This window comes from Lepisma saccharinum, chromosome 10 (genome assembly GCF_977018435.1).
Source record: "Lepisma saccharinum chromosome 10, izLepSacc3.1, whole genome shotgun sequence".
NCBI lineage: Eukaryota > Metazoa > Arthropoda > Insecta > Zygentoma > Lepismatidae > Lepisma > Lepisma saccharinum.
Window position 1 is genome coordinate 86,279,720 of NC_139238.1, and position 15,235 is coordinate 86,294,954.

Here is a 15,235-nt window from a genome sequence, read left to right on the forward strand (position 1 = left end):
ATTCTAGTAATGATGATTACCTATTAATAAAACGTATTATTTTATTCTATTACAGCTGACTTCGTTCGACAATGTGACGTGAAGGACAAGCAAACACTAGACTCCTGTCTATTCCAGCTTATAGAGAAACTTAAGCCACATCTGCCAGCGGGTAAGTAACTAGATAACAAACCTGGCACTAGGTTACAACAGTAAGCAGTGTTATTCACAAATACAGGCCCGGTTTTACATATTGGAGGCTAGCACTAATATCGTTAGGTGCCCAGATACGAACTTTTTTTCGAAACGTTGTTACGTTTTCAAAGTATTTTAACACATTTCAAATATCTTATTTTTAAGAACATTATGGCTCTTTCAAAAGTACCTCTCTTTCCAAGAACCCATTATAGATGGAGATTTTTATATAATTTTATAGCACCAGAGTGCAAAATCATAAAAGATTTGGTGGGGGGTGGATGATCTTAATCTATACATAAATTATATGTAAATTATTATGTTACATTTATAACATATAAACAGCTATTAAATATTATATATACAAGTAAATTACTAAATATTCAAAAATACATTATTGTTAAATACATATACATATAAAAGTAACAAATGTATTTCTTTATAAACGATATTTATAAAGTAAAAAAAATTAAAATTTTTATTAGCTGGTTAAAGATGTCAACAAATTACAAAAGAGTTGACATTGTTTTTTATGTATAAGTTTTTGTTTAGTTTTTGCTTTCCATTAATATAAATCAATTAGATTTCATAGTTATATTTGTCTTGCATTCTTGTTTTACTTTCATTATGCGTATATTAAATTTAGTGTAGATCTGTTAATGATCTCTTGAAAAAAATGAAAAAGAGAGGAAAAGCATGCAACACTCACAACCACAGTACTTTTTTCGATATTATCCTTAGTAAAGTACATATTGAAGTTAAAACTAATCGCTTATATTGTTTCTATGATAAAAACTTTGAGGCGAAGATTGTGGGTAGGGGGAAATTCTCCCTGTCCCCCCAGGATCACGAACCCCGTATAGTACTCCTCCGAACGACTAAAAATTTGCAACCAGAGAGGGAGTACAGAAACCAAGGGGGGGGGGGATTCTCCATCATCCTCCATCATTTTTTAAGTTCTATTTCTTTGCAAACTAACCATAATATTTATTTAATACTCTCAAGGGGCCTTAACTATTTTCCCCTTTTTTTTATTTATTACTTTCTGGGACCTGTGTGCCTTGGCATTCGGGGCGAACTCCCCCTCGACTCCAGTAGGTTTGTCTCTGTTCCAGGGCCGGTGCTAGTCATTTTGCCGCCCTAGGCGATGGCGGCAGATGCCGCTCTCTTTTGAACGCCCCCCCCCCCCCCACGTCTTACGCAGCAATGGGAAATTGAAAATCAATATTCCTAAGTAAAACATCAAAGTATATAACACCATTGAGCCTTGTTTCCATGATTATGAAAAAACTAAATATGCTGACCAAGGCAGTAATTTATTTTATTAAAAACATAAACTAAACGTAACGTTTCAACCTTCTAGCAAGGTCTTCATCAGACTTTTGTACTTGATAAATTACTGCCTTGGTCAGCATATTTAGTTTTTTCATAATCAAACTATAAAATAATAATGAGACTTGTTACGCTATTTCAATAATATTAAGCACAAAATGATGTCTAGCTCGACCACAGTTAAACTTTAAAAAATGCGACACTAATTTTATATTATTATTATATTTTATGAAAACTCTCTCTCTCTCTCTCTCTCTCTTAAACGTACTTTAAATGTAACAAGTATTAGGAAAGAAATGAAGGCTTGACTTCATATGTTTACCATTGTATGTCTGTGATATATGGTTGGATTTTTAAAATGTGGCTGATCTAAGGTCTGAATTCTCTCCTGCGTTGTTCCTGCATAAAGCGGCTCTGGGTTTCACCCAGCTTCAAATTAATGGGTACCTGGGGCAACCCTGGGAGGTAAAGGCGGCCGGAGAGTGGTGCTGACCACATCAAACAAAATGGCCGAGATCGAGAATATGTGTGACCCTACCCCCCCCCCCCACATCCCCTAAATGTGCCTTCATGACATGGTGCTATATGCAGAGAATTTACCTTTACCTTTGCATGTAATATTCTTTTTCTAATGCTATCTTGCATAAAATGGAAACAAGCGTGTTTCAGACATGATTGACCGAAGATAGTATTTTTATTAGCCTTAATTTGCAAAAAAAAAACTTTGTTCGCCACTTGCCATCGTTACCGACAAAGTTGATAAACTCGACGTTCTAAACTCACATTAGGTGCAAAATCATGACCCTTTATCAGTTTAAGGTCTCCTTTGGAGAAATTGTTTTATTATAGCCGAAACCAATCTAATTCATCTTTTAATTTAGTAGCCTTCATGTGTTAACATTTCGGCAAGTTTTCTACACTTTTCAGACAAAAGATCAGATGGCATGTCTTTAGGCTTACTAATATCATAAAGGAAATGGAAAAATTCACTATGATGTTTAAGCTGCTCAAATCTTTCTCTTAAGAGCTAAAATAATCATCTAGAACCTGGTAGTAAATATCAACTTAGTACCATTTTTGTGAATATTCAACAGTTTCATCATACTGAAACTGATTCTTCTTTCGATTTCGGCCAGTATTGCCTATCTTTGAAAATTCAATGCCTATTCTCTATCATCAACCAGGGACTCACAGGTCGCCGCTCCCCGAGTGGAGGGAAGGAGGCTCTGCCAGGCTGTCAGGCGGGGTGTAAAATCTTTGACATTTTTTACCACTCTTGCTTTTTTTCAAAACGCTGATATATTTGCAAGAAATCTAACAGGATATAACACATCGTGGATTAATGTTTTGAAGACATTTGCTCATTACATTACGTGGAGTAAAAAGTCATACCAGATAACTATTGAGCAAAGGAATGTAAAGCCACACAACTGGTTTGCAATACACTGAACCTCATGTGCGACCATTTGGACAGTTTTATTGTCGCCAATTATTTGAAGGAGCGCATCATAGACCTCTCCCACTTGATATCTCAACGGAGTTAAGGCATCGAATCTGCTTTCCCACCTTCTGGCACGCAGTGGTTTTTAAGTAAGACTACTGATATGTTCCTTCAAAACGGTGGGTTCGCATATATTTACTTCCAAGTTATATAATATAAAATAATATTATAACTTTCAAGTTTTCAATAGGCTTATTTGTTTTTTTCTCTTCAAATTTTGCCGCCCTAAAAATTTGCCGCTCTGGCCAGTGGTACGGTTGACCCCCCCCCCCCCCTTCCGCCGGCCCTGCTCTGTTCGTACATCATGATAAAATTGTGAAGGTCACGAACACATTTCTTTCGTACTGACTAAATTATACTTGACGACTTCTTTCAAGAGAAAGAGGAAGGAGTTATTTCTAATCTCGTGATTTAATTCAACAACCTTGCCGATAGCAATCGAATGATACAATTTACTATTCAATAGTAAATCTATTTTGCATGCTGAACAGATAGGCAATAAGATTCCAAAATATGTTTGTAACAGCTATTGTCCTATCTCTTCACAGGAATAGAAGAATGGAACATCCCCATAATGGAACCAATGAAAATCAACGCAATTTCATTCAGTCAAGGTGGAGGGGTGGTAAGGATTCGAGCGTCTTTCAAAAACCTTGAAGTTCATGGTTTGACGAATTACACGACGACATATGCACGGTGAGTTTTTGTTTGCTACCAAATATCTTTAAAAATGTAAAAGAAGGGGGAAAACTATTCATTTGCACGGCTGCTCATTTTTCTGTTCAGGAAAGTGTTAGATTCAGTAGCGTTTGGCTGTGAACTTACTAATTTTGTATTTTAGAAAGATTGATATATCGTGCGTTTCTTATGAATTCTTGTTTCTAAATAACGATACGAAGTTGACATCTTGTGGCTAAATGCTAATTGCATTAACTACAGTATATTCATATATTGCAGAGTACGCAATCTATGATTGTTAAGGAATTCAAAATATAACTTACCAATATCTTAAGAAGAACGTTGCGTTCAAGTTATTTTCTCAAATTCAAAGTAATATCCTTCCAAAAGACTTCTTATGTTCTACGTTCAAAGTCAATTTTTAAATTTGAACACAGCAATTAAATATTTGTTTCTTGCAATGAGTTCTGGCAATTAAGGAATGTTTTTTTCATTTCAGATCTGATCCTGAGAAGTACAGATTCACCCTCGGTTTAACATTTCCTGAGCTAAGGGTCACAGGTTACTATGAAATCTCTGGACAACTGTTGCTCCTTCCCATCTCCGGCAGCGGCAGCTTTTGGGCGCTCTTAAGTAAGTATGCCGAACCTAGTAGTATTATTAAGGACCCTTGCGAGTTAAAAGTTCAGAATAATTTTCAATATCGCCGCAATGTCGCTAGTTTCGAAATGTAAGGTTTCTCAATGTAGGAATGAGCAATTACATTGAACTGCATAAAGACTTTAGCCCAAAATAAATATACTTCTAGAACAGTGGTTTCCAACTTCAAAAGGTCCGAGGGCTAAAATTATATCCAGCAGTCGATTGGCGGGCCGCATTTTTTTTTTGGGGGGGGGGATTAAAAATAACAAAGATTGTAAGTACTGAACAGAAAATTGAGGCCGATCTGCTTCTTTCATTAAAGTTTGAATGTCCACTTCAATTTCTGTATTTGAAAGTCTCAGAAGGTGAAGCAGTGAAGAATCTGCCAGTCGGCTTCTGTAGCGGTTCTTCATTAAAAAAAAAGAAAAAAACACTTTCACACGTGTATGTACTGCCGAACATCGATGTCATTATTTGCCCAAAACTACGAAGGTTTGGAAAGCGTTCCTTTGAAAGGTATTCGAAAAACTCGAGCCCCTTTTCTTGCCTAGTTTGAAGCAAATCGCTTTGCAAATCACACAATTCAAGTAGGAGAGAAAAGCTTCTTGTTCTTTGATGTTAACGCCAAGAGGATTGCTAAATAGTTGGATGCTGCTTTTAAGTTCTTCAAAATCTTCAACTCTGGAGTCAAACTCGTCCATTATTTCTTTAATATTTGCACTGAATTCAGAAAAGTCCAGTGTTTATTCATCTTCTGCTGCGCCAACAGCTTGGAAAATGGACCAGGTTATTCCTCTCCAAAGTAACGTTGAAAATCATCAGTTTATTACGATTCCCTGCAATTCCGCATAGCGAAGGGGTGGGAAGCGGGCAAGTTCATTCCGCATAGCGAAGGGGTTGAATGCATGGTGTGAAGAGAACGTTACGTCACTTTAGATTCTTCTGATGATCATTATTGACTGCAAAATCAATTCTACTTGTGATATTGTCTTTCTTCACAGAGCTTCCGTTCATTTAACAGCAAAAATAGAATGTATTTTAATAAAATTACATGAAATTAATATATTTTGCAAACAGGCTTCGCGGGCCGCAAAAAAAGGCATCGCGGGCCGCATGCGGCCCGCGGGCCGCCAGTTGGAAACCCCTGTTCTAGAACATTTGAATTCAAACATAAGCATATTGTCTTTTTCAAAACGGGGGATTGTCAGGGATGAGCCCTCTAAATATATAATTAGGATTAGTAAATATTATGGTTATCATCACTTGAAAATTCTTGTTTTGTAAAGAACTACCCCAAAAGGAATTAAAAACCTTCCTCAAGGAAATAAAATCGTAAATACGTCATTACATAATTGTAGCAGAGAATTCAAGGGGGGAAAAGGTATATCTAATTCACCTAAATTCAAATTTTAAGTCTTCGTGAATTCTAAAGTTGAATAATGACTGTTATAATTTCAAACTATAATCGTGTAATGTTTCTAGAGGGTATTCATTTTATGAGTGTCATTAGAATTATTATTTATTTACAATACAGATAACATCTTATCTATTTTTCTCAAATTGAAGGAACAAGTTTGTCCATACCGAGGAGTCATCAATATAGAAGTGAAATGTACTGCGAATGCATTGGTGAAAATCAGAATAACACACTCATAAACCATATTAACATTAATCCCGTATATGTTAATTTGCACTTTTACCTTTACTATCTAACTAATGGCTTAATGATCGGCTTTCCAGATCTGTGACTACAACATTCAGAACAAGTATAATCGTGATCTTCCTTTCCTGCCAGAGTTATTCAGTTCTAACTGTAAGGTGACCAGATTTTCAAAACAACAAAACGGGGTATTTTTCATATTTTCCTGAAATAAAAAACAACTTATTAAACAGGATGGCAAAATGTAGGGGAAGGAAGGGTAAAGTGGCCAGTGCGGGCAAAGTAGCCATGTGAGTTTTCTTCGCTGTATAGTGCTTCCGCCACGCGGGAGCTGGGCGAAACAGTCGCCACGGATGCTGTCAGTGTTGTATGTGACTTTGAAGCGGGAGGCTGCACTTTTCTAGATGTGAACTCATTGTATTGTTTTTCCGCAAGTCTGATTTTAGCTAAGTGGTACAAATTGTTGATTATAGCTAAATAATAGTAAGTGTTATAATTATATGCTCTTGTGCTGTTTGATCAGCGTGAAATAACCTTTTAAATGACGCTAAGTCGTGTAGGTTAGACGTTAGACCACAGTTTTTGTAATGGCGTCATTCCGGGCAAAGTGGCCACAAGACAGACAGACTCGAAAGGCAATGAAGGATGGATTCGATGTTTAAAATGTAAGAAGTGGGTACATGAAGAGTGCGCCGGTTCTGATGAAGAAGATGATGAGTTTGAGTGCGAATTTTGGAAATAGGCCTACGTCTAATCCTTTATTGATAGACTATTGATTACGAATTACTATTTACTTTATCTTGTAAAGATTTCAAACTTAAGATAATACTTATTCTTAATGTGTATTACTTCAGCTTGTGTTGATTAAATACACACTCTGAATCAATGTGATTTATTCATTTACCTATGGAGGTAAAATGGGAAGGTGCTGGCCACTTTACCCAACCTAGGCGGGCAAAGTGGCCACTTCGTACTTTTTTTTTTTAAAAAAAACAACACGAATTAAAAAAATAAAATAGAATTTGGAAGTAAAGTTATTATACTTACTATTGGTCTATGTTTCTATAACTTTGCTGATTAAAAAGGTATGATAAGAATTCATCAAACCTTAGAGTGGCCACTTTACCCATCCTTCCCCTACACATTTTAATATAAAAAACTGTTTCGTCATAAACATTTATGGTTGAAAACTAATTAAATAAATAAATATTATGCAATTAAATTAAATAATATGGTGATATGCATTGCACTTCAAACGAGCAGTTCTTTAGAATTTGAAGTCGTTCATTGGTATTTCGCAGATGAATGTATCTTATTCAGTACATCCTTCTTTTCAAATAACGTTTAGTAGAATTTTTCACACATGTGATTGTAGTTCACTTTATTAATCAACATAGCTTTCAAAGTTTGTTCTTAAAGAGCGTTCTTGTCACTTGTTCACAAACCATTCATGTACGAAAACACTCGTCCAGTGGGGGTATTAGTTCCAGGTAAACAGAAAAGAGACTTCAATATTTTAAGAATATTTGAATATGGCACATTGTTGATATGTTGAAATGTGAAATAATTACTACTTAACAATACTTAACATAGTAATAGTAGAGAAGGTGTATTGTTGCAGCAATTCCATGCCAATAGGACAGTGTCACAAAAAGGGACATTTCGACGTCCCGTTTTACGCTCAAAATTAATCGGGACAGAGACCCAACATAAGTGAGTGTCCAGGCTGATGTGGGACGTCTGGTCACCTTACCTAAGTGATCCTTATTTTTCTTTCTTCAACAGACGGAGTAACTGCCGACTCGTTCAATTGGTTGGATGTAACCTCTGGTGAAAACGGGCCCCAGCTGAGGCTTACCAACACAAGAACAGATTTCGACATCGGACGCGTTCGAGTTCGTTTGAATAACTTGTTTAATGGTGACAAATTTCTGGGTAAGTACCAACACGAGGTAAGACGATGCTACGAATATAAATATAAGAATGTTTGAAGTACTAAACTTACCACAGTAGAACAGCATTCCCAGTTACAAACAGAATGTTGTGATAACAGTCAAATCAATGTAATTGGGGAGAGAATGCTGATAGTGGAGCTTTGAGAGATAAAAATGCACATTTCAAACTTCTCATTTTCTAGGCAAAGCGTAACTTACACCACATGCCATCATTTCACTAAGCAGCAGAAGTTAAAAATGTCCAGTTTTGGCATGTACTAACTTATTTTACTCAAAGCTTTCGCCACATCATGTGACTTCTTCAGTAGTTAAGAATCAATGTGGCTGCCTGGCTGACAAGGAGTAATGATCAGGAATTAAGACAGAAATTAATGCGGCCCCCTGGCTGACAAGGAGTAAAGATCAGGAGTTAAGACAGGAATCAATGTGGCTGCCTGACTGACAAGAAGTTATGATCAGGATTTAAGGCAGGAATCAATGTGGCTGCCTGGCTGACAAGAAGTAAAGATCAGGAGTTAAGACAGGAATCAATGTGGCTGCCTGGCTGACAAGGAGTAAAGATCAGAAGTTAAGACAAGAATCAATGTGGCTGCCTGACTGACAAGGAGTAAAGATCAGGATTTAAGGTAGGAATCAATGTGGCCGCGGTGGCTCAGTCGGTAACGCGTTGGAAGCGGCCCCGGCGCCCACCCAGCGTCGAATGACATGGGTACCTTGGGGAAACCCTGGGGGGTAAAGGCGGTCAGGGGCGTGATGCTGATCACATCACACCCACTCATGACCGGATCAAGAAAGTGTGGGGCGTTACCCCCACACCCCCTATACGCCTTCATGGCGTGGTGCTAAGCACAGGAGCACTTTACCTTTTTTTATCAATGTGGCTGCCTGGCTGACAAGAAGTAAAGATCAGGAGTTAAGACAAGACAAGAATCAATGTGGCTGCCTGGCTGACAAGGAGTAAAGATCAGAAGTTACGACAAGAATCAATGTGGCTGCCTGGCTGACAAGGAGTAAAGATCAGGAGTTAATACAAGAATCAATGTGGCTGCCTGGCTGACAAGGAGTAAAGATCAGGAGTTAATACAAGAATCAATGTGACTGCCTGGCTGACAAGGAGTAAAGATCAGGAGTTAATACAAGAATCAACGTGGCTGTCTGGCTGACAAGGGGTAAATATCTTTTAGGTTAGGAGCAGTGGCGAAGCGTCATAAAAGGCCCGGAGGCTGGGCCTACCCTAATATAATTGGCTATTACGGATTATTTTATTACTTATAATTTCATTAAACGACACCTTATTACAAGAAAACTGAAATTCTAGGCCTTACGATAATTTCCACAAATTTCCATTCCTGCCAGAGACTATATCGTCGCATGTGGAGCCACTTCTCCGAGGGCCTCAGCTGGTCCCATAACATTCTATGTGATTCATGCGGGAAAGAATAATTTCAGGGGTGCGTTCGACCGAAATGGACACAGTTAGCCCGGCCTCACGCAGTGATGCCAACCCTAGCATAATTGTGCTAAACGTAGTACAATTTGAACTTCATTGGCACCTAGCACCCTGTGTTTGGAATAATGGTAAAATATAGTACCATCTATAAACATGCGTCCCTGGGAGACAGATACATTGAATTCAGAGGAATATATTTTGAAAAAATAAATTTAAATAAAATCGCAAATCTTATTTGTTTCAAACAAAAGGTAGCAAGCCGATCCAGCTCCATCTGGTCCACCATATTCTTTTCATCTTTATCTTTCCTTACTTAGCTCACGAGGACCATTCTATTGAAGGAAATTGCTAGAAAGTTGGGATCACAGATAAAACAAGCCGCCGCCTTTTGTAGTCGTCGAATTTTCTCAAACTTTTTTCAAGCGTTATATTGAATCAATTATATTGGTTAAACCATTGTAACTAATTTAATGGAGGAAATTACCAATATTGTTTAACTAATTAAGAACGCATGTTCACATCACAACTGCCCCCAAAATAGATGCATAAAATGAACTTAAGATCTAAGTCATCCGAGCACAATTTGGTTGCATTTAGCAAAATTTAAGAGATTAATCAGCACACTTTTCCTTATTGGGAGGTTGGCAACGCTGGACACACGGTACAAACTGGGTTTCACATCTGTTTCTTGTCGAGTGCGGGGTGTCCAACGAGGGGAAAGGGAAGGTGAGGGTAGAAAGGCAAAGACAACTTGTACCGAGGGCGAAAAAATGTTTCTGTCCCAGGGTTCTGCGTTTTCGTTAGTTTCTCGATTTACGCCTGTTGCGTTGTTGTTGTTTTTTTGTTATATTTTATCTTGTTTTATCTTTTCGTTCATTTATTTTTTATTGTTCTTTGATTGATTTTTTTTACTTCGCTTTTTGTGCCACTTTTGGCTAATTTGCGAAGATGGGGAAGAGTGTTCATATGATGAAATTGACCAGAAATACCCATGCGCAGGCCGAGATTCGAACCCAGGACCCCTGGCGCCGTAGCGCGATGTGCTAACCATTCCGCCACGGGGGTTGGCTTTCATTGTTGTGAGCGTGAAGTTAGCAAGGGGAATAATGACTTGTATTACTCTGGAATTCTACAAAAACAAGCACGAAAACCTATTACCGGTTATAGGAAGAAAGAAGGGGCATTGAGGACTGCCACTCGAATGACATCTAAAGCATCAATTTACAATAAAATGAAGAAATACGATTTATGAGTTGGCACACATCAAGAGTTACTATTCAGGTACGTTGATAGATGCAATAATATGTTGTTACAATTTCAAAAATAACTTTAAAGGTTGTGTTTTTTTATATTTTAAAAAAGTCGCACCCATAACCATACGAACTCGCACGCCTGTGCCTAATCTTCCAGCGACACCACGCTTCGCCACTGGTTAGGAGTAAAGGTCTTGACTCCTTGTCAGCCAGGCAGCCACATTGATTCCTGTCTTAACTCCTGATCATAACTTCTTGTCAGCCAGGCAGCCACATTGATTCCTGTCTTAACTCCTGATCATTACTCCTTGTTCAGTCAGGCAGCCACATTGATTCCTGTCTTAACTCCTGAAGAAGCCATATGATGTGCCGAAAGCTTTGAGTAAAATATGTTAGTACATGCCGAAACTGGACCTTATTAACTTCTGTTACTTAGTGTTGTTATTTCCTTCTGATTTTTGTTCAGTGTAGTGTTTGTTATAGGTTTGTAATAAAAGAGGCTATTCTTTCAATTACCAATGTATGCACATTTGTGAAGCTCGGAGCACACTTCAAACTTGAACCATGCTGGTAAATAATGCTCATAGAGGTTATTAACTCCCTTCACCTTTTAAAAGTATTTCTTTTACAAAAGACAGCTTTTACATAATAGAGTAAAATACACCCACTGACTTGTAAGAAAATTTGTACATTTTTCATTTTCAAATTCCTGGTTAGGTCTACGTTATGGTATTGATTAAGTATGTTAACATATTTATGAAACCCCTCTGGAAATTGGCATTGTTCATTTCAAGTTTCAAAGAAGCAGAAACATTGTTATTTTTGTTGTTAATAACAGACATAACGTTCAGTTAGTATTCTAACAGAACATCCAAAGCAAAACACCACGCTAGATCGAAAAAATGAGTGTAAAATAGTGGAACTAGGTAATATTTTTTTCATATTCTACTATTTAATCCAAAGAATAAATGGTTCCATAACTTTGAAAACTCCAAAACAAAAGAGTTCCATGTGAAAGATCAAACAACTCAAACTTTATGAACAAAGTTTTCCGATAAGCTTTTCCTTGACCGAGATGTATTAAAGATAACTAGCTGATTGCCCGGCGTTGCCCGGGTATTTATTTATTCCAATCTTCTATTAGACAGGAAAATAATGAATTCTAACTATAGTGTAAAATGAACTTCGAGTTGAACGGCATTGGGAGTGTCACTATTCATCTTAGCGACCCCGAAAACTATGGATTCCACACGAATACCGGTCGTTTTCGATTATTTTTACATGCCACCCCCTTCCCACCCCCACCCCTCCGGGTGCAGAGGTATCTTGGAGTTGAACAGGATTGGGAGTGTCACTATTCATATTAGCGACCCGGAAAACTATGCGAATTCCACACTAATATCGGTCGTATTAGATTATTTTTACATGTCACACCCCCTCCACCCGCCCCTAAGTGCGAGGGGTGTCTTGGAGTTGAACAGCATTGGGAGTGTGACTATTAATCTTAGCGATCCTGAAAACTATGGATTCCACACTAATATCGGACGTTTTACATGTCACTCCCTTCCCAACCCCACCCCTAGAGGCGAAGAGGTTTCTTGGAGTTGAACGGGATTGGGAGTGTCAATATTCATCTTAGCGACCCCGAAAACATTGGTTTCCACACAAATATCGGTCGTTTTCTATTATTTTTACATGTCACCCCCTTCCCACCCCCACCTCTAGGGGTACCAGATGTGTCTTGAATTGATTGATTGATTTAGTTTATTTTACTTCGCGTTTTGTGCCTCTTGGCTAATTTGCGAAGATGGTGATGAGTGATGAAATGATGAAATTGATAAATGGACATTCACAAATAACCAAGCCCGAGCGGGATTCGAACCCGGGATCCTTGGTGTCGCAGAGCGATGTGCTAACCACTCGGCCACAGGGTCCGGCTGAGAGGTGTCTTGAAGTTGAACGGCATTGGTAGTGTCACAATTCATCTTAACGACCCCGAAAACTATGGATTCCATAAAATCGGTCGTTTTCGATTATTTTTACATGTCACACCCTTCCCACCCCCAGCTCTAGGGGTGCCAGAGGTTCCTTGGAGTTGAACGGAATTGGGAGTGTCACTAATCATCTAAGCGACTCGGACTTTTTCGATTATTTTTACAAGTCATCCCCTTCCAACCCGCACCCCTAGGGATACCAGAGGTGTCTTGAAGTTGAACGTCATTGGTAGTGTCACTATGCATCTTAGCGACCCCGAAAACTATGGATTCCACACTAATATCGGTCGTTTTCGATTATTTTTACATGTCACCCCCTTCCCACCCCCAACCCTAGGGGTGCCATGGGTGTCTTCGAGTTGAACGGCATTGGGAGTGTCACTATTCATCTTAGAGACCCCGAAAACTATGGATTCCACATAACGGTCGATTTTCCATTATTTTTACATGTCACCCCCTCCCACCCCCACCCCCGGTAGTGCCAGGGGTGTCTTACCCCACAGTATTTATTTCCAGGTTGCAAGTCGTATGTGTTCCAAGTTTGGTTGAAACCGCTCCAGGCGTTCGAGAGTTATGAATAACTATACATTTCAGCCCTGCCCCCACATATCCTAAAGGTGCCTCCATGGCATGCACAGGGAACTTTAACTTTACCTGTGATATTGTATTCGTATCTGTACCTCTGAGTAACTACGTTTATTTTTTATATGCGCATATACGAATCTTCTACTATGTCAATGGATGCGGGCCCCCTAAAGGCTTACTTGTCTCCGCCCCCCCCCGCACTGCCGGGTTTTGCGGGTTGTAGATCCGGCACTGCTCCAAGGATATAATAATCATTATAAATTTTGAATAAAATTATTTTATTAGTTTATAATAATTATTAGCTACAATAACAATCATCTAAAAATTATTATTATTTCTACTATTGAAGTTTTATCAAAGGACTGACAACTACAAAAGTTTCTGGCGACGCCCATGAAAACAAGTTCTGAATTACATTTCTCCAACATTTTGCACTATTTTCGTACATGTAGTTAATTTTGAGCTATTTTAATTTAAAGCATTATCTTTAAGCGATAATTTAATTACTAAGTTCAAACTTTACGCTTTTTTATTTCCAGGTGACACAGTCAATTCCTTCCTCAATGAAAATTCTCAGGAAATAATCAGGGAAATCAAGCCGAGATTCGCAAGGGAAATCGACGCCATCATATTGAAAGTGTTCGGTGACGCGCTCGCAGCGCTACCGGTAGAGAAGTGGCTGGGAGTCACCAAGAAGCCAAGTTCCTAAAACGAACAGCTCGCTCTCAAAGACATGAACTTTCGAACGACAGCGTTGGATGTTGCACAGCTATGACCGCATCGACATGAAAATGTGATAAATGATTGTGATGCCACTGCAAACAAAGAATACTCGGATTGAATTTATGGTAACCACAAAGAAGAAAGAGAGGTTCAGAATGAAGAGTTCGTTTCAAAACTCAAGAACGCGAATTGGCCTGGCGATGCGATGCGATGCGATGGCCTATCACGCATCAAATATGGGGTTGAACAGCTTCTCAAAGATCGACGTTAAGGAATTCTTCTTTAAGTTACCGTTCAAAGTCACCGAGTCATTTGTGTATTTCAGTTAAAAGTTTTAGCTATGGATTGAATGATCTGTTTGCAATGAATTGAAAATGCTGTTATCATGCATTTAAAAGACTGCCAAAAAACCAACACTGTACAATATATAAACTTCATATTACCTATTACCTAGTTATGTTTTGTTAAAAGATAATTTATAAACTTACGGGTGTTTATATCACTTCTCAACTAAAAATGACACTCAAGATGGCACTTCTTTCGATATTATTATTGTTAATGTTAAAATGGAAATATTGTGAAGACTATGCCATTGGTGTTGTCAATCTCTAAATGGAGAAAAATGACAAGATTTTGGATTAGGCTACGACATAAAATTACTGATAGTTGATGTGAAGATGTGAAATAGAATTCTGAAATTTACTGTAAATAATTCGAAATTATTCATCCAAAAAAATTGCATTGCTTTCATTGATATATATATATATATGTGTGTGTGCGTGTCTGTGGTTTGTTAAGAGAAATAGTTTCTTCTAAAGTTTGTGTAGAATTTTAAACAATCGAAAGTAGTCTCTACGACTTTGCATCAAGCATTTAAACTTCTTTGTGAAATTTTCTAATTTAAATAGATATCATTGAAAGTGAACATTTTACAATAAATCTGGCCCCTATGATCTCTATCTGTGTGCGTCACATATATATGACGAGAACAATGCAATATATTTTTCGCTTTGGAAGTCGAACCAGGATGGTAACTTTTGAATTTAACATGAATGTTATTGTTTCTTGGCGATTATATTTCATATTATGTTAAAAAATATACACTACATCTCAATATCAGGACAAGCAAATATGCAATAAACAGATCGCTTTTATTTGCATAAATAATAACTAATTGCTTTAAATTCTTGTTTGTGATTATAAACAAATGTGTTGTTGATTTATTATTTGTTATTTTGTGATAGTAAATAAAGCTTCTGTTTTAATACTCAGTACTGTGGATTTATTA

General features: G+C 37.8%; 1 protein-coding gene across 1 annotated transcript in view; it reads left to right on the forward strand.

The window, feature by feature from the left end:
* LOC145994411 (protein takeout-like) overlaps positions 1 to 15,218 on the forward strand; it is a 33,965-nt gene extending 18,747 nt beyond the window's left edge. Inside the window, exons 2-6 of the mRNA XM_083130537.1 lie at positions 56 to 151; positions 3,556 to 3,703; positions 4,185 to 4,318; positions 7,773 to 7,922; positions 13,764 to 15,218. Of these exons, the coding sequence (XP_082986663.1) occupies positions 56 to 151; positions 3,556 to 3,703; positions 4,185 to 4,318; positions 7,773 to 7,922; positions 13,764 to 13,933 (698 nt within the window). The 3' untranslated portion in view covers positions 13,934 to 15,218. The remainder of the gene's footprint in view (positions 1 to 55; positions 152 to 3,555; positions 3,704 to 4,184; positions 4,319 to 7,772; positions 7,923 to 13,763) is intronic.
* The last annotated feature ends 17 nt before the right edge of the window (positions 15,219 to 15,235 follow it).